Genomic DNA, 24596 nt, shown 5'->3' with positions numbered 1-24596 from the left:
CCCAGTCTGTGGCAGGTCTCCCCAGTGTATAAATGGCCACATCGGGAGCACTGGATACAGTATATCACCCCAGCTGACTCACAGGTGAAGTGGTGCCTCACCTGAAAGGACTGTTGGGGGCCTGGGATGGTGGTGAGGGAAGAAGTGTGGGGGCAGGTGTAGCACTTCTTCCGTTTGCAGGGATGAGTGCCCAGAGGGAGTCGGGGAGAGGGGAAGATGTGGCTGGTGGTGGGATCCCGTAGGAGATGGCAGAAGTTAAGGAGGATTATACGTTGGATCTGTAGGCTGGTAGGGTGATAGGTGAGGACCAGGGGGACTCTATCCCTGGTGGGCTGGCGGGGGGATGGGGTGAGGGCAGAGGTGCGTGAAATACGGGAGACGCGATGGAGGGCAGAGTTGATAGTGGACGAAGGGAAGCCCCTTTCTTTAAAAAGGGAAGACATCTCCTTTGTCCTAGAATGAAAGGCCTCGTCCTGAGAGCAGATGCGGCAGAGGCGGAGGAATTGAGAGAAAGGGATAGCATTTTTGCAGGAGACAGGGTGGGAGGAGGAATAATCTAGGTAGCTGTGAGAGTTAGTAGGTTTGTAGTAGACGTCGGTGGATACCCCCATCCCTATCTATTATTTCAATCTGGTTCTCTTTCTCTCTCTTTTTTCCCCCTCACTATAATCTCCCCCCAGCCCTACCTCCTGGGTTTCGGCCCGAAACATCATCACTACCTCCTCCCATAGATGCTGTCTGGCCTGCTGAGTTCTGCCAGCATTTTGTGTTTTTATTTAAATTGCAGTACATGTTGATTCACAAGACTTGATGCATCTGCAAATACGCCTATTTACAATAATGAGAACTTATTAGCTGGATAAATTACCATCAGGATGTTTGTAGAAGCAGAAGAGCAAACAAGATAAGAGCAAACATTGAAGTTTTTCTATAGGAACTTTCATCCCAGTAAATTCTCAACTATTTAAAAAAAATCAATTCCACCATGCACAATTTACTGAATTAATTCCAATTTGTTCTTTTTTAAATAGTTAATGTGCAGGCAAATCATTTCCAAACCATTCCGTCTGCAGAGCCAAACCTGAAATGTCCAATGCTCCATGCAATTTCCAACTATCCATGAATAATGCTGTAGTTATGTGAAATACAATGGAGCAGATTCGATGGGCTGAATGGCTTAATTATGCTCCTAAGTCTTATGGTCTAATACAAAATGTCATCCTTATTATACTTAGAAACAAAGACGTGATAGAGTCTAACAAAAAAAAACCCAGAATCTCATGATCAATCAGTTACCCCTCAAGGCACTACACTGTAGGCAGAATTCTCTGCGCAATCTTCAGAGCTGACTTGACTAAAAAAAAAAGAGGGACTAAAATCAATTTGTCAGTTAGCAGAAAGTATATTGTAGGTCACAATGTCAGTGGTGAGACACACACACACACACAGACACACACACACACACACACACGTACGTACTGGCAGGGGGTGGGGGCTGTTGAAGGGAAAATAAACAGAGCAAAGAAAAGTCTGGCTTTTGAATGGAATAGACAGGGAACTAGGCCTTGTTCAGAACCAAATGGAAATCTACTTAAAACTTCAGGAATGTTGACTGGTTTCTTCACCCCTAACCCACTCACTGCAAATATTAACAGGCTCATCCATCAAATAAAGCCTTTATTGAAACAGAGAGAAAAAGTTTGACCAACATTTGTATTGCATTAGCATTCTTAAATAATAATTTCTACGTTCAAATATTGTGTCAGTGACAGACTAAATTTGCTCATTTGTAATTTGTTTTAAAAAAAAAGCAGTGAAAAATTACTTTTCTATCAATTTGCCTGAAATTTAATTTCATGCTAGTCAAGAATTATAAACATTCAATTTTGCAGTAGGAAAAATGCAATTTTACTATTAATAATACATTTCAAAATCAGTTATGGACAACTTTGAATGGGGCTGGACTACAAACTGATAGACAAACATTGTTCCAAATACTGAGCAGATATCTTGAGACTGTAAAACCGGGAAGAGATATCTAACAGACAGGGTATGTATCCCTTTTCCAGGGATTACATCAATGACTTTGATTCCCAAACTTTGTATCTTCATGTTTACAGCACAGGCTTAAAATGAAAGATGTATGCAATACATATCATAATGCAAGGTTTGTTGTTGTAAATATTAGGAAGGGAAATCCCAATAATTATTGTTCAATATATTACATTCTAAAGGAGGTCACAGGCTCTCATGATTTAAACTTTGAAGTAGTAATTAATGATAAATTAAACACAAGGATCAAGATTGTTTAATGTCATTTCCCATACACAAGTGTAAAGGAGTACAAAATAATTGTTACTCCGGATCTGATGCAGCACAAAAAAAACCTCACTAAGATAAAGAGCACAATGATAATAAAAAAATATAAATGCATAAGGTAGCTTATATTATTGATTGCGTGTTGGCCAGAGGTGTAGTGGCATCCGCATTAGACCATGAGGCGAGTGGTTCTGGGTTCGAATCCAGCCAGCTCCTTGCACGCTTTACATCTGTGATGGGTTGAGCATCGAGTTAGCAATATGGTCTCATAAAAATAATGGACAAAAATGCTAAAGAAATGGCAAGGCACAAGGTGCGGAAATGAACAACAACAAATAGATTGATTGTATGTCACTTAAAGTGACACTAGGCACAGGTGTGTCTGTACATCTCCACCTCGCTGACAATCAACAGTAGTGCACCTCAGAGATGTGCACTTAGCCCTCTACACCCATGACTCTGCGGCTTGGCACAGCTCAAATACCATCCATAAATTTGCTGATGCTACATCTACTGTTGGTAGAATTTCAGATGGTGACAAGAGAGTCTATAGGAGTGAAATATATCAGCTAGTTGCATGGTGTTGCAGGAACAACCTTGCACTCAACATCAGTAAAGAACAGAAAACTGATTGTGGACATCAGAAAGGGTTAAATGAGGGAACACACACCAGTTCTTGAGGCACAACAACGGCTACATTTCATGAGGAGTTTGAGGAGATTTGGTACGCCATCGAAGACACTCACAAATTTCTACAGATGTACTGTGATGAGCATTCCCACTGGCTGCATCACCTTTTGGCATGAGGAAGAGTTGCTACTGCACAGGGGCGAAATAAGCTGCAGAGAGTTGTAAACGTAGTCAGCTCCACCATAGGCTCTAGCGTCCATAGTATCTAGGACATCTTCAAGGAGCGATGGCTCAAAAAGGCAACATCCATCATTAAAGACCCCCATCACCCGAGTCATTGCTACCATCAAGAAACAGGTATAGAAGCCTGAAGGCACACATTCAATGATTTAAGAAATAAATATCAAACATATATATTTGATACTTATATTTTGTTATTAAACCAGTTTCTGATCTGACATAAGGTAACTGACAGAAAATGATGAAGTAGTGGTGGTTGGGGTGTGGAGGGGTGGAGGTGTTGATTATCCTCACTGCTTCATGAAAGTAACTGTTTTTGAGTCTGGTGGTGTTAGCGTGGTGTGCTGTGTATCCTCCTCCCTGATGGGAATGGGACAACAGCCCATGGACAGGGAGAGTAGGATCTTTCATGTTACGGGCCCTTTTCCAGCACCTTTCTGTGTATACTTATTAGCTGGTGGATGGACTGGTGCCGATGATGCATCGGGTAGCTTTAACTACCTGTTGTAATGCCTTACTGTCCTCCACAGTGCAGTTTCTGTACCATGCAGTGATACAGCTTGTTAGGGTGCTTGCTACTGCATTTCTGTAGAATGACACGAGCGTAGACACACATCGTCCAACTCTCTTCAGCCTCCTTGGCAAGTAGATGCATCGGTGAGCTTTCCTGATTGTGTATAATGCGTTTTGGGACCATGAGAGGTTGTGGGAGATGCGCACTCCCAGGAGTTTGAAACTGCTTGCTGGTTCCACTGCTGTACCACCAATATAAAGAGGGGTGTGAGAGGTGCAAATCTCCTGACATCGATAACCACCTCCTTTATCGAACTGACATTGAAGAAGAGGTCATTTGCCTGGCACCAAGCCTCAAGCTCCTCCACCTCCCCCCCACAAACAATCTGAAGAATAATTCTGAACAGAGAGCAGAAAAGTGTGAATGTCACAGTTATATTTATTCAAAACAAGATCTGTGGAATGTTTTATTTTGTCATTTCTTTTTATGATATTCACTCCTTGGTACGGTAAGTTTTAAGAGCACTTGCTCCTTTTGCATTCTCAGCTGGCTGCTCTCCATTTGGCCCAAAAACCATACAGATATCACAGGCAATCCAGATCCCCTTATCAGATTCAGATTCAATATATTGTCATTTAGAAACCACAAATGCAATGCAGTTAAAAAAATGAGACAACGTTCCTCCAGAATGATATCACAAAAGCATATGACAAAACAGACACCACCAGAAAATCCACATAACGTTTGGCAATCCCCAATCCAGAGTCCGGAGAAGCTGCTGCGTATTAATATCGCGCTACTGTCTGAGCGTGTTCCCCAGAAAGGAGCTCCAAATCCACCAGACAAACAAGATCAAAAACTAAAGCTACAAGACCTGCACAAAACCACATAGTTACAACATATAGTTACAACAGTGCAACCAATAGCATAATTGAAAAAAAAGACCATGGGTACAGTGAAAATAGTCCAAAGATGTTAAAGGACTATAAGTTCAAAAGAAATCATCACACAGTTTCCACAAGTCCCCAGGGTCCTGACAGACTCACCATCCCATGCCGGCGGCAGAAGGGAATGCCCCCGCTATGGATTTCCATGGCGCCGCCGGACTCAGCCTCGCAGACACAGCACACTATGAAAGCTCCGTCGAAACCAGCCTCGCCGACGCAGCACACACCAACAGCAACCTGACCGCAGCGGCCTTCGAGTCCGTCGAACCTCCGAGCCGACAACCATCCCCTCTGGCACAGCTTCTCCGAGCACCATCCTCTGCCGAGCGTATTAAGATGGCCCTGCCAACGGCCATCGGCAACGCGACCCCGAGGACTGGGGGCCTGTTCTTCCCAGCAGAGTCCTGGACCTCACAGCAGCAGCAGCAACGAAGAAGGTCTTCCTGGAGATTTCCCGATGTTCCTTCGTGCTCCCACGTCCATTTTCAATCGATTATGATTGTGCACGGCACCCCACTTCACAAATAATTATCACCTCACAACCTCAGAAAAATCTACCAGGAGGTAACTGAACAGTAATAAATATCCAACTGAGAAGTTAATCTTATTGCACGGGGCACTGATCCCAATTGCTACACTCCAGACGGAGGCCATTTAACTCAGCACGCCAGATAATATATCAGCAATATGTTTTCTTGCTCAAGCATACATGATTTTGAAAGAAGGATCATTATTTGCTGGCTGCTCCTCTACGTCAAGGGTTCTCAAACTTTTTTATGCCAGGACCAATACCATTGAGCAAGGGGTCTATGGGCACCAGGTTGGGAACCCCTGCTCTAGATTCCAAAATCAGGGAACATAATTTTAAGATAAGCCTTGGAGAGGACAAAAATACCCTCTTGTGAGAGGTTGCAAATTTTAGTCCCATCTCATTTGGATGGCTGTAGCCAAGGCCAGGATGAGTTATTTTCTTGAACACCAAGGAAATTAGAAGATATAAATACAAGCCCATAAAATGAACATGATGTGGGAACAACCAAAATACTGAATATCAGAAGGATCTTGGGGTTTTCTGAAACAAAGTCACAATGCTGAAAAGTAGGTTAGGCAGCATCTGTGGAAAGCAAAATCAAGTCAAATGTTTCAGTTGGAAGACCCTTTGTCGGAACTAGGAAAGTTGTTGAGAAGAGTTTCGACTGTGGTAAAGGATGGTGTTGTGTATTGAATATTTAGGAAATACTTGAGTAATATTGTAAATATATTGTCTGATTAAGTATTCTCGTTCATTTAAGTAATTCATTGCAGGTTATATGTAAAAAATACATGAATTGCAAACATCATGATGCTACCACACGATACATGCATGCCTTGCTTAAAGTAAAAAAAAGCAAACTAAGACTGGCATCTCCTATTTTTCCTTTCAATTAGTGTTATGGTTGGCATTACTATACATAACAGTGACAGTGAGGTGTTTTTAAAAATGAACCCAAGATGATTAACTACCAATGGAATTGCAGGGGAACATTCAAATTTTTTTTAAAAAAGACATGATCAAGTTTCAAAAAAAGGCAGAAAATGGAAGAATTCACAAGTTCATCATCAGTGGATACCAAATGACAACAATAATTAAAAAAGCAGAATTGGCTGGCTACATTGGAAAGATTGACACATTCCATGACACAACAGATAACTGGAAATTATACACAGAATGGATTGAGCAACACTTTAAAAGAAATGGAATAACCAATGAGAAACAAGTACCATTTTACTGAATTCACTGAATTTAAAAGCATATAGTTTGCTTAAGAATATGGCCGCTCTAACCAAATCAGCAGAAATGAGTTTTCCTGATATTGTGAAAGCAATCCAGGAACATTTAGAACTGAAAACATTGTTGATCTACGATTAAGAAAGGGGAGTCTATTTCAGCGTATATGGCTGAACTATAGCTCTTTTATAGCTGTGAAGCTTGGCTAGCCTGCAGCCGTCACATCAAGTCCTTTGAGTGCTTCCACATAAGCTGCCTTCAGTGCATCCTGGGAATTAATTGGCGTGAGTGAGTGCCTCACACTGAAATACTTGTAAAGACCAACTGCAGAAGTATTGAGGCCATGATCACCCAGCATCAGCTGCAGTGGCTGGGGCACATGATAAGGATGCCCCCATGTCAGCTATCCCGCAGAGTATTGTACGGCCAGAACATCATGGTTGACACCTAGCTGGAGGGCAGAAGCAGCGCTATAATGATCAGATGAAGAATGCTTCAAGGAAGTGCAAGATCAGACCTGAGGACCTGGAGGATGTTGCTGCTGACCATATCACTTGGCAACAGCTGTGTAGGGAGGGAGTTTGTATTCTGGAAATGGAAAGAACAACCAGAAGACAGCAGAAGAGAGCCAGGAGAAATGCAGCCATGATTGCCATCACTACCGCATATACATGTCCCACCTGCAATAGAACTTGTAGGTCCAGGATAGGACTGAATAATCAAAGATCTCACTGTTAAAGGAGTGGACGTCATCATCGGATTCCAATGGACAACCAAAGAAGAATATGGCTGAACTGAACTTATCTGAGCATTGTCAGTTTGGTAATGGGCTTAATGATGCACAGAGAGAATGTTTAATTTCTGGAATCTTACAAGAAAGTGTTCAAAAACACCTTCTAACTGAAGCACAATTTACATTGAAAAGAGCAGTTGAAATTGCTGTTTCAATGGAAACAGCAGATAGAGATGCCACTGAGTTGCAGTTGGGAATGAATGTGAGCAAGAACAAAATTGTAGCATCTAGATTGAAGCCTATTTGGCTGAACAAATTGTGTTATCGTTGTGGCAGGGGCTCTCGTACACCAGGCCAATGTAGGTTTCAAGGCAAAACTTACAGAAAATGCAATGAAGTAGGACACATACAAAGAGCATGTCAGAGAGACCAAAGGAGTGGTCAACAACAGTTTTTGTAGGCAACATATCTGAGAAAGCTTCTAATGTATTAATCAGACAGTCACTTGTTAAATGTGGCTAGGTTTTAAGCAGGAAGAGAGCTCAAGGAGTGTTAGGAAAATTGCAGGCATTCAGCTTCTGTGGATATAAAGAACTACAATCTACACTGCAAGCATTAATGTTAATGCATGAACTTCAAATGAGATACAACAAGCTGCTTGTAAAACTAGATGCAAAGACCAAAGCCCAGCAAGATGAATGGTAAGCCAAAAAGAAAGAGTTAAAGGAGATACGAAAACAGAGAATTTGTCAAATGATATTGTGGATGAGGAAACCAAGACGAGAGATCAGTTTGTGAAGGGAGTAACAGAAGGATTAATAAGAGAATACTCCAGTGAACTATATGCACCTTCCCAAGATCAAGATGCACATCTTCGAAAGAAGAAAAAGTGAAACGGGGGGATGACATAAGTGCTTTGGAAATGGAAGAGGATAAACGAGACCCAATTTCTCAAGAAATTTGCTAATTCAGATATACTGAGGAGGAGGAGGCCTCAGAAGCTGAGATTGTTTCACAGCCACAAGTCTCACCTGCCAAGCAGAGTAACCTCCCTTGTCAGGAAAGATGTTATCCCACAAAAGTAAGAAATCTTCCACAGCGATTAAATCTCTAGGCCCAAACGGGCCAAGTTAAAACTTACTATGCTGCAGATGTCTATATACAGTAGCTGCATTGTCAAGTATATGATGTGTATATTTGAGATGTACTCTCTATTGAGTTGGCATTTATAGCTTAGCAGGGAGGAGTATTATGTATTTAATATTTCTGTAGTATTTGAGTAAGTCTAAATATATTGTTTGTTTAAGCAGTCTTGTTCATTTAAATAATTTATTATGTGTTGTATGTAAAAATGCACAAATTGCATACATCATGACACTACAACATGAGACGTGTGCACCTTCACTTGGCTCTCATTTTTCCTAAGACATAGGAGCAGAGTTAGGCTATTCGGCTCATTGAGTGTGCTCCGCCATTTCATCATGGCTGATCCATTTCCCTCTCAACCCCATTCTCCTGCTTTCTCCCAGCAACCTTTCCAGAACCGAATTTCTTTTGTTTTATGTTTGAGTTACAAAACATTGCAGATGGAATATCTGCGATGCGTTATAGCCAGGGTTGCCATGGGAACAAGTTATTTTATGGGCAATTGAAGAATGGCAGGAAATATGATGCATTGCAAATAATAGGCTACAGTGCTCTAATGGAGAGGCAAAGTAAAACAAAATAGAAATTAAGTTAAAATCACAGACAGAAGACTTACAACAAAGTCTGTTCTAATATAGAAAGAGAAAGGAGGTCATCATAAGTTGTAGAATTCAGTATCAGTGCAGTGTTCTGTACACGTGCTCAGATAGAAGTCTAGGTCCCTTTCCTCAAGCTTGCATTCGAACTCCTCATTACAATGATGGAGACCAGAGACACATAGGTCAACTTGAGAGCGGGATGGAAAATCCAAGTGACTAGTAAAAGGAAGCTATTGATCATCTGTGGTCTGAATGTAGCTGCTCTACCAAGGAGTTACCCCAGCTACTCATTTTCTTCAACACTGTGTAGATCACATTGCTAACTTCAAATGCAATTCACTAGACTGGCAGAAGTGCAAGTAAATCTTTGCTTCTTTTCCCACATGTAAAGGCTGTTCCAGTCCTGGATGGTGGAAGGGAAATACAAGGGCAGTTTCACATTTGCTGTGGTTGCATGGGAAGTGCACAGAGCAGAAAGTGACTGGTGAGATTGAAGAATAGTCCAGGGAAGAGAACAGTCCCTTCAAAATACACAAAACGATGAGGAATACCGAAGATGGCAGAAATTATGAAAAATTATAGAATTTTTGTTAGCTGCACATTTAGTGTAATTAATACCTGCAAGAAAATGAATCTTGAGGTAGTATTTCATAACGTGTACTTTGATAACACATTTTACCTATACTTTGATCACATGACAAGAAGGATGTTGAAGTGCAGGAGAGGATTACCAGGCTTCTCCTCAAGTACAAAAGGACACACACTTAAGGTAAAAAGGGGAGTCATAAAGGAAATGTGTGGAGCAATTAAAAAAGCATGGAGAGTGGTAGGTGCCAGGAACAAATACTCTGGTCGTGTTTAAGAATTGAATTGACTTTATTTTTTACATCCTTCACATACATGAGGAATAAAAATCTTTACATTCTGTCTCCATCTAAATGTGCAATGTGCAATCATAGTAATTTATAATAAATAGAACTGTCAATGTAATATAGAGTACATTCAAGTCAGTGTGAGTTCATCAGTCTGATGGCCTGGTGGAAGAAGCTGTCCCCGGAGCCTGTTGGTCCTGGCTTGTATGCTGCGATACCACTTCCTCGATAGTGGCAGCTGGAATAGATTGTGGTTGGGGTGGTTTGGGTTCAAAAAATCTTATGGGCCCTTTTTACACACCTGTCCTTGTAAATGTCCTGAATCATGGGAAGATCACAAATACAAATGCACTGGGCTGTCCGCACCACTCTCTGTAGAGTCCTGTGATTAAGGGAGGTACAACTCCCATACCAGGCAGTGATGCAGCCTGTCAGGCTGTTAGATAGGCACATGAATATGAATGGACGGACATATGCATGTGGAAGAGATTTAATTAATTTGAACATTGTGTTTGGTGTAGACATCATGGGATAAACATCTTGTTTCTGTACTGTTCTACGATCTATTGAATTCAGAGTCTGGTATGGCAGAGGATGAGATCGGAGAAACTCTGTCTTTCCTTTGTCGAAGAGTGGGGGAGAGAGTAGAGATGCAGAAGATAGATGAAATGCAGTGGAGGCCTTTGGCCATGAGTGCCAAGGGAATTGTGTAGAAATCTTCAGAGAAAATACAACAGAGGCAAGGAACTAGGAGAACTGAATGAATCCTTCTTCCAAGAGGCAGAGGGGGATGGTCAAAATAGGTCAGGCGCTCAAATGTTTTTCATCACATCCAGAGACAGTGACAAAAAAAACTGAAAGAGAAATCAGATGTATCACATGAAAGTAAGGAAAAGGGTGAAAATTAGCTGCAAACCTAATTATACATGGGGACAGGAAGCAGTTTCAATATAGTTGTCAATCTATTGGGAGTATCCGAGGGTGGAGTCATCCCACAATTCAAATAAAACTGGACCAATGTAACTTCTACCTTTTCCACAGCTACACCTTTGATCAAGAGTTAGCCAGTGGAGTTGAAGCTGTTTGCTGTGAGACCTGTTAAGTACTTCCAGAATTTCTTGTTCTTGTTTCTGATTTCCAGCACTTCCAGTTTATTTAATGCTTGTGATTATTTCTCTCTCCTTTCCTTATAAGCTTGGCCATTTTGCTAACTCAATAAGCCAGCAAATAGAAAGGTGTCACCCATGTTTTCCCTTTAAAGATTATTTTTTATCTCCACTTTATAAGCATAAACATTAGGATAGTTCTGGAGAATTCCTGCTTGTTTACACAAATAGGGGAGGGGAGAAAGAAATAATCTGTTGATAACTAGCCCAATGAATAGGAGGAACTTAGAACTTAGAACAAACTATGCAAGAAAACTATTTGTTTTATGTTTTGATATAGATGACGTACTTGTGGTTCAATATACAATGTCTACAATGACACTTAAAGAACATTAAACATTTCCAGTCAACGAGGAAGTTGGCTTGTATGTGTATATCCCTCCTACTAAAGTAAAAGAAATGTTAACCCAATTGAAGAATAAAGAGCTTTGGAGTTAGTATTAAAAAAGTTGTAGAAATCAGTTTTAACATGTTAAACTGATTATTTCCCAAACTATTTAGGATGAAATACGGGAACATGCGACGTGAGATATTCCTTAAAATGGTTTCCCAAATTTAGCTTTCCTATGTTAGCAAGCGACCACGCCTTAAAAAGGCAGAAATGAAAATTTTAAATGAATTCACGAATTAGGAAGTTGCGTGTGGGCAGGGAAAGAAAGAGGCAAGTACCGGCGACAGGACGGAGTTTAATTAGGATTTTATTACAAATAACGATATACCCTCCCCACTGCTCAGAAGTTTGGGCAGAGAAGCGGCGCATTCACACACCCATCGGCAACTTCAAACAATCGCCGAATTAAAAGAAAATTCCTTTTAGGAACTGAATTAATAAAAGTATTAATCGAATTCCTCCAACAACGTCTGACGGTCGTGCAGTTAATGTTGGGGTATTTCTGGAACATAGTTTAAAAAAATCTTACCTTTAAAAGTGATCGATACTATCGGGTCGGGCGTTCCAAATGTCGATGATGGAAGATTACTGGCTGATTCCACTATTAAACGAAGCATTTTGACATTCCCAAACATCAAGCACGAATGTGTGCAAGGAGCGGGTTCAGCCTGACATCGTCAATGCATCTACCAACTCCCCAGTGGTGGAAGGGGAAATGATTCATAGGCTAGTAATGAGAGCTTTGATGAGAGATGTATATATAGGTTGAGGCGGATTGGTTACCATACCTGGAAGCCTGTTACCTGCGCCACCTACACAAGGGCTGACACCGAAAAACACGCCGCGGAACGCGAGCTGCAAAAAGCGTTGCCACGTAGCGCATAAGCAAAAGGAAACTTCTCAGAACCAGTGGAAAATTCATGGATGTGCCTCGGGAAAGCCTTAGTTAACTTGTTCAAGCGTCACAGCTGTTGAATGAATGTCTTGATAACTCGCTGTTGTAATCCTGCCGCTGGCCATAAACTCTGCCAATTATTAGTATAGTCAATAACTAAGCTTTTTTTTAAATTACGCCTTAACCTGTTAAGGGAAATCGTGGTAGTGGTCAGCACACGACAGACAGCCGTTTAATATTAATATTGTTGTTAGAAAAGAGTTAGACACGCCCATGCATATCATGAACCTTAATCAGGTCATAAATCAATTTCATACTGCGCAAAACCACAGTGTGATTAAAAAAAAGAACCTTGTTTCTATGAAATCATGTTTATTGTAAAATGCTATGGGTTTTGCAGGTGTACAGTTTCAACTCTCCTGTTACTATTTCTGTTCAGAGGGAGGAAACAGATGAATGGCAGTGATCCTGACCAATTACATCAAGGAATAAACTAGCAGCAGTACTTCTTGCAAAAAAAAATTACGGACATTTATACATTTTCATTTACGACAATAATTATTGCTTGTGAAGACAGGAATGCCCATTGCCAAAAGAAATTCCCTATTCTGGTTGGGGCCCTATTGTGTTATATTTTGAGGTAGAGGTGTGTGTTTCCCTCACTTTTCTAAAAATATACTTTTTAAAATAAAATATAGTTATACAATGGGGGTCATTGCATTGACTTCATTCCCTATTTCAAGGATATCATCAAATTCAATCACATTTACAATACAATATCAACAAGAGCACAATGTGTGATTAGTAAAGGGAGACCTGTCCTTTGGTAAATGGAGACCAGTGATAGGCACACGTGACCACACCCCTGAATATGTTATTGGTATCAGAACCTTGACACTTGAGACATCTGGTGATGAACAATGCCATCGAATGATATTGGCTGTCTCCACAGAGAAACATCTGGCAGGATCCCACTTTATTTATTTATTCATTTACAGGATATGTGCATTGCCAGCTGTACCGAATAGCCTACATTATAATAAGGGACTACTTCACGTTGTAGCATGCACTATTAGGTGCGTATGGATCTGTATATATGTGTGTTAAAATTCGGACTTTACCAGTAAAGGACCATGAAACTTCGATCCCATCTCCAGCGTTTTTATTAATAGCATTGTTGTGTAACCAGGCCACATACACAACAAATTGGCGATGAGGATGGGATACAGAGGATGCAAATGAGACAGATATTGCCAATAAGCAGGATGATGAAGACTACCTGGAAGTAAAAGAGCAGATGTACCAGGAGAAATTGACATCTCTCAAAAGACAGCTACAGCAGTTATAGGAAGGCACTTTGCAGGACTAACAGAAAAGGATGAAGAAACTAGATCATCAATACAAAGAAAGAATACGAAATGCAGAGCTTTTTCTGCAGCTGGAGACATAACAAGTGGAAAGTAATTATATTAAAGAGAAATCAGCAGTGAAGGAATTTGAAGTTAAAAAGATTGAGTTAGAAGAAAAGAAAAAAGATGATTGAGAATGAGCAGCTAACAATGGAACTCACAGGAGATTCTATGGAGGTAAAGCCAATAATGACTAGGAAACTAAGGAGGAGACCAAATGACTCTGCTCCAATTACAGATAAAAGATGAAAACCTGCACCTGCGCGGTTAAATTACTTGTTAACAGATGAACAGATAATGGAAGATCTGCAAACTTTCAATAAGCATAAATCTCTGAAAAGACCAGCATCTCTGTCTTCTCCTGAGCATCTTCCCAGCACTCCTACTGAATTACCAGCACAAAGATATGAAGCGTGAATAGAAGATGGAAAGTTATATTATGATAAGAGATGGTATCATAAAGATCAGGCTATCTATTTGGAATCTAAGGAGAATACTAAGATTGCCTGTGTAATTAGTTCAGTTGGAACAAATGAGATATAGGTAAGGAAGACAAGTGATAGCACAAAAATGCGTACATATCCAGGACAGCTGCACAGAGGAGTCTTCATTATACGGAGACGATCTGCTGCCTAGTTGGAGGCGTACATCTTCTTAACTCCCTATGCTCAGAGGTCAACTTTTCATGACATTTATATGGAAATCCATATTAAAACAAACAAGTCTATTGACAGACTGAAGAACACGCTATTTGAGGACACCTTCCAATGCCATTTCAGTTTTGATGATCGTACATATTTTTAAGAATAATATTCTCCTTTTCACGGATTTCACTTTGCTTTCATCATCCTTGCAAGATGGAGGTGACTATTCTTTATGGCTGGAACCTGCCAATTTGTGGATTGTTTAATCTATTCCAGACAATAGAGTGAAGATTTACTTGCTTCAGTGCCGTACAATCTAGAGAAGACCCCCCCCCCCCCCCACAGAGACTTGATTTATAAATGGGTCTTAAACCAAAAGTTAAAAAAAGGCTTATTGTAAGTTGATATTATTAAGTTACTTTGTTAAAATTTGTAAACAAATGGTAGGCGTTTGTACGTTAAGGGTAAACATATTTGTTTAGCATAGCGCCCCAGTAAAAAAAACAGTTGATGCACTATTAAAATAAAAGGGGAGGAGTGTACCATATAGCCTACATTACAATAAAGGACTACTTCATGTTGTAGTAACACATCATTGCATGCGCTATTAGGTGTGTATGGATCTGTATATATGTGTGTTAAAGTTTGGACTCTACCAGTAAAGGACCATGAAACTTAGTTCCTGTCTCCAGAATTTTTATTAATAGCACTGTTGTGTAACCAGGCCACATACACAACACCAGCTAAGCCAGCATTTATTGCCCATCCCTAGTTGCCCTTGAGAAGGTGGTGATGAGCTGCCTTCTTGAACCGTTGCAGTCCCTGAGGTGTAGGTACACCCACAGTGCTGTTAGAGAGGGAATTCCAGGATTTTGACCCAGCGACAATGAAGGAACGGTGACATGTTTCCAGGTCAGGATGGTGAGTGACTTGGAGGGGTATTTCCAAGTGGTGGTGTTCCCAGGTACCTGCTGCTCTCGTCCTTCTACATGGTAGGGGTCGTGGATCTGGAAGGTGCTGCCTTAACTTGGAGTGCATCTTGGATGCTGTTGGAGTGCATCTTGTAGTAGTTTGTTGATGGTGGAGGGATTGGATGCTTGTGGAAGGGGTACCAATCAAGTTGGCTGCCTTGTACTGGATGGTGTCGAGCTTCTTACGTGCTGATGGAGCTGCACACATCCAGGTGAGTGGCAAGAATTCCATTACACTCCTGATCTGAGCCTTGTAGATGGTGGTCAGGTTTTGGGAGTGGTGTCAGGAGGTGAGTTAAATGCTGCAAGATTCCTAGCCTTTGACCTGCTGTGGTAGCCACAGTGTTTATATGGTTAGACCAGTTCAGTTTCCTATCAATGGTAACCCGCACAATATTGACAGTAGGGGATTCAGTGATGGTGATGTTATTGAATGTTAAGGGACAATGGTCGAGTCTCTCTGTTGGAGATGGTCATTGCCTGGCACTTGTGTGGCCAGATATTGTCCAGGTCCTGCTGCATTTGGGTATGAACTGCTTCACTACCTGAGGAGTCATGAATGGTGCAGAACATGGTGCAATCATCTGCAAACATCCCCACTTCTTCCAGGACATATCCTCCAGGACAATCTGTGCAGATCATTGCCTGATTGACTTGCAGTCAAAAATAATTATCTTTTAAAAATATTTTTATTGAAGGAATGACACAATACAGAATACATAATGGATTACATTTTCCTCCATTTTGCTTTTATAACTTACCCCTAAACAAACCTCCCCTCACCCTCCCTCCCTGAACATACCATGGTGGCTAAAGTATTTACAATACAACAATTCACAAATACAAGTACGGACATTTCACAGCCATACCCCCGACACTATGGTTAGAGGACGTAATGTTTATTCTAAAATTAGAAAAGATTAAATTCACTTTGAGGGGGTCTGTGAAAATGTTCTATTCGAAATGGGGACCTTTCTTGTCATATTTTGGGAGTCTTAAGGAATTACCTACTAGTTGGGGGCATCTGGTTGCACTTGGGAAGTTAGATAGATAGATAGATAGATAGATAGATAGATACTTTATTCATCCCCATGGGGAAATTCAACTTTTTTTTCCAATGTCCCATACACTTGTTGTAGCAAAACTAATTACATACAATACTTAACTCAGTAAAAAAATATGATATGCATCTAAATCACTATCTCAAAAAGCATTAATAATAGCTTTTAAAAAGTTCTTAAGTCCTGGCGGTTGAATTGTAAAGCCTAATGGCATTGGGGAGTATTGACCTCTTCATCCTGTCTGAGGAGCATTGCATCGATAGTAACCTGATACTAAAAGATAGTATGCCTCTCTTTTAACACGCATATGGTTTACCTCACAGGGTGGTTGATGAATTGCAATATGAGTGTATTCTGGATCATCTGACAAAGATAATTTTCTGCAGTAACTTCTCCTTGAGGGACCGATGATTGATCCAGGTAGGTCACTTGCACAAGAAAGGACTTGATTCTACTGGAAATAGCCTTGACATAATCTTAGAATTTTAATTTAATAGTGTGATAAGGCAACAATTTATGATCTCTTTCCTCTTCCTCTTCTGCTTTGCATGAGGGTGATGATATGATTACTTATGGACTCCTGCATATGCTCTACATAATACATTATTTGCATATTGAGATACTATATAAGGTAAGTTTTCTGTTGATTCAGAGACAATCCTAAATGAAGTGTATTGATAAGAAAGTGATAAAAAATTGTAAACACGAGGAAATCTGCAGATGCTGGAGGAACACAGCAGGCCAGGCAGCATCTATAGGGAGAAGCACTGTCGATGTTTCGGGCCAAGACCTGGCCTGCTGTGTTCCGCCAGCATTTTGTGTGAAAAAAAATTGTGTTTATTTTTTAAATTTCTGGATTTGCTGTGTTTTCTCAAAAGTCCTCTCATTAAAACAGAAACATAAATACATAATGTCTTCTCATTGAAATATAAGCAGGAACAGGATTTTCCCCGTCATATCTGCTCTGCCATTCAAAAAAAAATCAAGTGCAATCTTTTACCTTATTTTGATTCATAAATCAGAAAATCAATTGATTGCTGCTCAGCAACTAAACATCCACAGCTTTCTTGATACGGAATCAATTCACTACCTTCTGGGAAAAATTTATTTTTATTGCTGTCCTGAACAACAGAGTAGTTTTTTTTAAGACTGTGACCACTGGTTCCAAACATTTCATCCAGGAGAAACATGAAACTGGTATCTATTCTGTCAAGCCCTGTAAAAATCTTGTATTTTTTCAAGGAAATCACCTTCAGAAAAAAATTAAAGCGTTGTACTATCAGGTATTTTTCAGGCTTTGAATATCAATAATATTTATTGAGTAGATAACTATTGTTAAAAGTTATGCTTGCAATAGTTTAGTTGCTTGAGGGGCAGTAATACTGCAATCTTGTATCATGAGTGCTGCCTTACAGTTAACACTTGCAGTTATGTGAAGCAATTTTAATAATGTTATCAGTTCTGAAAGTTAGCAAGCTCTGGAAGTTTCAGGTCATTTCGTTGATTGTAATGCTCTCACTTTTGAACATTTAATTACCAATAATAGTTTTGAATTACAACCCTCTGAAATTGAAAAGAAACTGTTAACTATACTTATATCTAAATTGAAACACAATACATTATATACTTGAATTATTTGGCTTGGCTTCTTATTTAAATGCATAGAGAAGTGAATAAGTTTTCAAATTTGAAAGCAAACACATTGAGCGCAGTTGAAAGTTTTCTGGTTCTATGGCTTAACTAAACCAACAGTGATGAAATGCAATATTTTTGTCTCATCACCTCATTGCCTTTTAAGATTAATTAGCACAGCAGTCAACAAAATGAAGATGTTACTATATCTATCTTGCAGAAAATCTGTGGGCTTATCTGACAGTTGGAGCTACTTGACAAAATGCAAAAGTACATATTGGGAGGCACCCTGTGTGTTTCAGGATTAGGGAAGAAGCACTTAACGATTCTAATAATTTGTGTTATGTACCCCGTAACTGGGTGTCTGACCAGCAGAGAAAGAAGAATCCGTTGGAGTCTGGTGGTACTATTTTCAAAAGAGTTTATTAGTAAAATAAGCAAAACAATATCAATAATGCAAATATGCATATAACACAAGTTAGCAACAATAAACCTAAAAGTGTGGGAATAATAATAAACAAGCTCTATCGATGTCTAGGGGTAAATGAATTGTCATAAGAAAGTATAGAGTTCAGTTCATAAATGCTGAAGTAGTTATGGTTGTTGTATTGAAATCATTGGAGAGAGAGAGAGAGCGAGCGAGATGTAACAGCTACAGCAGCCAAACCTTCCGTTGATTTCTTAATCCGTCGTATCGTTGTGGTCATTCAGTTATAACCCCTCTGGTCTTCAGCTAGACCGTTCTTCTGTGATGGACTCGTCACTCTGGCATGAGTGGACACACACACAAGTCCCCACCAGTCCTGCTGTAACACTGTGAGCTTTACTGACTGATCTCCTGGTTCGGTCTTCGAAGCCCCCACCTTTCTGTGGGTTCCCAACACTCAATCAGTGTCCACTGGTGTGTCTGAAGGGTGTCTCCCCAGACCTGTCTTTTATCCCCACTCACGGGGTCTCAGCTATCCATCAACTCTGAATGACCGTGTCCATCAAATCAGGCCACTCTTGCTGTCTCCTGAGGAATGTTAACGAGCAAAGTAAGTCCTTGTAGTAGAAGGTAAATAATCCAGGAAGAGTCATAATACAGTAAATCAACAGTCTCTCTCCCCCTCTTATCTGTAGCAGATGTTCTTGCCTGGGCTTTATCTTACTCTCATGACCAGCATAACAACAGCAATAGTTTGTAGTTCTCAACGGGGGGTGGGGGGGGGTGGTTAACTCTGCACCCCATTGTCCATCAGGTCTGTTCATCACTCATAACATTTGAAAGTGTGAAGCACCCGGAGAAATTGGATAAAAACATTCGGTGTTGGATATTCCTAACACTTTTTTGGAAAAAAAATAGGCTTTCTAAATAAAACACAACATAAAATAAGACGTTAATTTCTACTGAAGTAGGAACTGTAACAGAGTTGTCTTTAAGAATGATGCAAATTTAGAATGCTGAGAACATAGAACATGGAACGGTATAGCACAGGAAAAGGCCCTTTGGTCCACAATATTGTATTGAATTAATTTAATCAATAATATAATGCTCAACTAAGCTAATCCCTTCTGCTTTCACAACATTCATCCTGTATCCTTCCATTTCCTACACATTCATGTGCCTATCTAAAACCTCCTTTGTACTTGCCTCCACCACTACTCCAGAACATTGGGAGAGGTGAAGGATGAGATTGCTGGGGCCATGACCAATATCTTCATGTCTTCTCTAGCCACAGGCGATGTCTCTGAGGAATGGCAGTAGCCAATGTTGCTTCAATATTCAAAGGGGGAAATAGGGATAATCCTGGAAACTATAGATTGGTGAGTCTTACAAGAGTGGTAGGGAAAAGGATTCCAGGCACCCACCAGTGTTTAACTTTTTTTGCTGTGTTTAACTTTTCTCTTTTCAACTTACCCTCTTACCTTAATTGAATGCCCTCTGGGATTAGATATTTCAACCCTGGGAAAAGGATATCGGCTGTGTACTGCATTTATGACTCTCATAATCCTATAAATCTTTATTCGGATCTCTCCTCTGCCTTTTCTGGTCCAAAGAAAACAAAACCAATTTGTCCATCCTCAGCTTATAGCACATGTCCTCTAATCCAGATAACATCCTGGTAAGCATCTTCTACACTCTCTCTAAAGTCTTGACATCCTTCTGATAATGGGGCAACCATTACTGCAATGCAATACTTTGCATTATTGAATGCAATACTCCAGGTGCAGCCTTACTTGGCTGGCGGTTAGGAGGACGATGGCGCCTAACGACAACTCCTTTGCTTGCATCTTTGGAAACAGCTTTAATATCTTTACCAACCTTTATCAGCTTTACCAACTTTAATATCTCTATTTTTTTCCCTTTCAGGGTTCTTTTGAAAACTCTGACCTGGAGTTACACGCTGACTACGGTTCTTTGCAGAAATGGGACCTGCTCTTGGGGTTTCATAACTGGCCGTTGTTCAGCACACCAAGGGCTTGGCCTAAGAGCTCTGCTCATCTTTGGAGGACTGAGTTTTCATGGCTCTGGAGATGGGGGGGGGGGGGGGGCGATCGAAGGTAGGTGCCCAAGCAGAAGACTGGTGTATTGTGGGAAATGGAAGATGGAGACACCTCTTTCTCCCTTATTAGAGAGAGAGAGAGAGAGACTGACTGAGACTGCGGTATGTCGAATGCCTGGTGAACAATGTAGTCTTTGGAGTACTGCAAGTCTGTGTCTTTGCTGTTGCCTTGCTCATGATGGAGCGCTCGGTGGCGGGCGCCGATGCTATTTTTTGCTGGTGTTCCTTGCTGATGTTTACGCACGGGAGGGAGGGGATCTGGGGGGGTACTTTGGGGTTCTAACATTTAACTGTCACTAATTCTTTGGGGGCACTCCTCTCTTTTCGTGGATGCTTGCAAAAAAAAAGCATTTCAGAATGTATATTGCATACATTTCTCTGACATTAAAATGTACCTTTGAAACGTATCTGCCTATCCTCCATGTCCTTCTCCTTGGTAAATACTGGTGCAAAATACTCATGTATCACCTTACTCACAACCCCTGCCTCCAAGCTCATGATCCGTCCTGTATCTTTGAATGGTCCTTCCCGTTCCCTAGGAGGTGAAATATGAAAGAATTCTCAGCACAGACCAAAATATACTCATGTTCTTCAGAAATTAGGAATTAAAAACAATAGATTGAAGCACTCCCATCTGATGGTGAAAGTAGAATAAGAGCAGAAACAACTGTGCATCAGAAGAAGCCACATAAGAATTTATTTATAATTGATTGCTAATGTTTCAATTAGATGAATTTTCGTCAGTACCCTAAATCCTAATTCCTGCAAAATCCCACTCTCCCCACCCCATCTGCCTATTATTCTATCTCACCTATCACTTGCTAGCTCTTCTTCCATCCCTTCCCTCCACCCTTTTATACTGACCACTTTTATTTTCAGTCCAGAGGAAGGGTCTTGACCCAAAACATCAACTGTTGTTTCCTTCCATAGATACCGCCTGACCCACTGAGTTCCTCCAGAATCTTGTGTGTTTCTCCAAAATCCTAACTGTCCAGCTTTGCACCCTCTAATTACCATGATATTTCTGCAAATATTAATCTGCTCAGCCCCCAATATTGTTGCCCCAGATCCCAATTAAACCCATCCCTCTTTCTGTGATACAGCCCTCATCTCCACACTCAGTTCAGCTTTGAAACAATAGTGCAAACAAATAGATTAGCCACACTCTCTCAGATTTAGATTGACAGAATAAAGCAACATGAAGGTGCCCTATTTTCTGCCCAAACTGCTCACTATATCAGGAATATGATTTCTGGGGGGTTTTTTCAGCAACAAACTGTTCCCCAGATTTCCTCCATCTTTGCCTCCAACAACTGCTATAGAATTCTAATCTGCATGCAGCTGTCTCTACGCCTCTGCCATTAACCTTCTCCAGTCTCCAGTCACAATCACAGGGAACTGTGGACACAACTCAGCACATCACAGAAACCAGACTCCTCTCCATGGTCTCACTCGCTCAGCCAGCATAAGTAAAGACCCCACCCACTCTGGACATTCTCTCTTTTTATCTCTCCCGTCAGGCAGAAAGCACAAACCACAAGGCTTATGGACAGGGTATTATCAGACTCTCTAGGATGACTAAATGGACTTTTGACCTCACAATCTACTTCGTTATGATCTTACACCTTATTGTTTATCTGCACTGTAGCTGTTACACTTTATTGTTTTACCTCAGTGCACTGTGTAATGAATTGATCTGTATGAACAGTATGCAGGGCAAGCTTTTCACTGTACCTCAGTACATGTGACAATAATAAACCTATACAGCAATCAGAGACACCACTCACCCCGGCAACTCCCTGTTTGACCTGCAAAAGGTTCAGGACACTAAAAGCCAGAACAAATAGACTGAGGAACAGCTTCTACCCCAGAGCTGTGGCCTCCATCACACCACTCCCACAGAACAGTGACTGAAACTGTGAGCACACACAAGGACTCAAATACTTGCACTAACGGCACTTTGTGCATTACTGTGACATTCTGGTGCTGCTGTAACTTATTTTCGGCTACTTATCTATTTAATACTGTTTTTCTATTACTGTCTTGTTTTTATCTACTGCTTTGTTTGATTGCTTGAGAGGAAGCCAGAGTTTCATTGTACCTATATACAATGACAATAAAGATCATTCAATTCAATTCAATCTAGTCTGACAGAGTAAACTTTCAAGTACTCTCTGAGACTCAGTTCCAAACTGGCATCTTTCCTGTATTTCTCTCCTATATCCCTTCCTGCCCATCTTGGTCCATATTATCCACCTCCCACATGATTGCCCCTATCCTTTATTTGAAATGTTAATTCCGCCCTTTCTAAAGCTGCTGCGTCATTTGTTTTCATAATGCAGCTACTTCTTGCTCTTTGTAATTATGCTAGCATTGATGGCAGACAATAAAGAAATATGAATTCCATATTTGTACAATGCCTCCAACTATTTCTAACTTTTAGGCTCTCCAGTGCTGGTTAGATACACGAGATGAATTGAATCACAGGGAGAGGCTGACCAGAGAATAATAAAACACCCAGTGAAGAAATGGAAAAAAAGTGACTGGATTTGGAGTGTCTGGTTCTCAGTCAAGTGTGTCATTGACACAAGTTTTAAGGGTGACTCATTCATCTCAAACAAAGTAAGTTTAGCAAATACAACCTCTGAGACTTTTGTTGTGATTACAATGTGATAAATATTCAAAGGTAGAGCTATGTTCTTTGCAAGTCTTTATTTCATTAAGTAACATTTCTCTCCACTGGGACAATGAAAAAAATAGAAGGGTATTTCATTGTTTAAAATGAAATACAGAAAAGGGTGGATTTTGTAATGAGAATAATTCTCTACCACAAAAGCAAAGTACTTATAATGTGGAGAATCCTTCAGGTCTATGAAAGGGCAACATTTACTCTCTGAAACTGACAACAACTCTACAGATCATGCAAATGCATAAAAATCTCTGATACTGTAAGTGGATCAGGCTGAGTCTACTTTAGCCTAAATCAAAGGTTAGGTCAACCAAATTAACCTGGGGTTCACCCATTTAAAAAAATCCTGCTATATAAGCATTGAAATCTTGTGCTTAGACACCAGTGCTCAGTCCTGTACTATGCAGTAACTAAGGTTTGGCAACCCCTGGCCCTAAAAAACCACCCGTCAATTACAGTACAATATATAGCAACTTCTTCCAAGTCACTTGCATTGGATTGTAAAAATAAATAGTTCACTTATATTTCAGCTTCCACTTTAATCACACTTTAGTCCACTTTAATGTATTTTGTCCTCAGCTCGATGGCATCGCGGCTGCCGGGCAGAATACACTTAACAGCAAAGTTCGAAAGTCAGGTCACAGGGCGTTCTCAACAGAATTTCAGATTTCACTAGATCTTACTGGATTTCTTCATTAGGCGAGTGGCAAGCAGGATGTGAAAACAGCAACTACGATTTTTCATAATTAACAATAATAACCTTTCGAGACTGGCTGCAAGGGCATCTATTTCCACCCTCCCGTCGTGGATATGCCAAAAGTACACTGGTCTTCATTACGTAAGGCGCTTTTGTGGCCCGTGGGTTCGTCGTATCATGGGGATGGATGGCTTTAATTTGTCAAAGGGTTTATTTCGCCTCTGTCCCATATCAGTAGCGCCTGGGTTTTTTTTCGATAGGTATCCACGTCCGCTGCTGATAATAGATAAAACTGGCCAACACCTGCCTCACATCTGAGAAGCGCTGTATCTGAAAGCCTGTATCCCCAATCGCACATTGGAAAGGTTGATTATAACGCTCACGCTTGCCTCCTGGGGTGGCTTATGAAAGACATCAGATGAAAATAATCTTTCACTTGACTGAAGTTCTCAGATCAGGAATTCACTCGAGAGGCAAGCCTTGCTGTGCTATTAAATTACTCACACAACTCGGAGACACACCCTTCTGCTGACCCATCAAGGGTGTATCGGCGTCGACCGGCCACTAATTTCCCCTCAAATGCTGCCACTCATCTACATTAGAGGCAGTTTATTGTGGCTAATTATGCACCAATGTTGGTTTTTTTAAACTTCTGCCATGAAAATGATGTTATTAAAGTACCTGTTAACTTTTGTTTATAATATACAGTGCTGCAAAAAGCCTCAGG

At 40.6% G+C, this 24596-nt stretch overlaps 1 protein-coding gene across 3 annotated transcripts in view; it reads right to left on the bottom strand.

The window, feature by feature from the left end:
* Window positions 1-12283, bottom strand: part of LOC140715373 (myoferlin-like) — a 276005-nt gene extending 263722 nt beyond the window's left edge. For 2 of the 3 annotated variants that reach the window (XM_073027462.1, XM_073027463.1), the window contains exon 1: window positions 11855-12283. In XM_073027462.1, the coding sequence (XP_072883563.1) occupies window positions 11855-11960 (106 nt within the window). In that variant the 5' untranslated portion in view covers window positions 11961-12283. The remainder of the gene's footprint in view (window positions 1-11854) is intronic. The other variant, XM_073027464.1, reaches the window with a different exon arrangement.
* Between the last annotated feature and the right edge of the window lie 12313 nt (window positions 12284-24596).

The sequence above is a fragment of the Hemitrygon akajei genome, chromosome 23 (assembly GCF_048418815.1).
Source record: "Hemitrygon akajei chromosome 23, sHemAka1.3, whole genome shotgun sequence".
NCBI lineage: Eukaryota > Metazoa > Chordata > Chondrichthyes > Myliobatiformes > Dasyatidae > Hemitrygon > Hemitrygon akajei.
The sequence above is the reverse complement of the archived record's forward strand: the minus strand, read 5'-3'. Positions and strand labels throughout refer to the sequence as shown.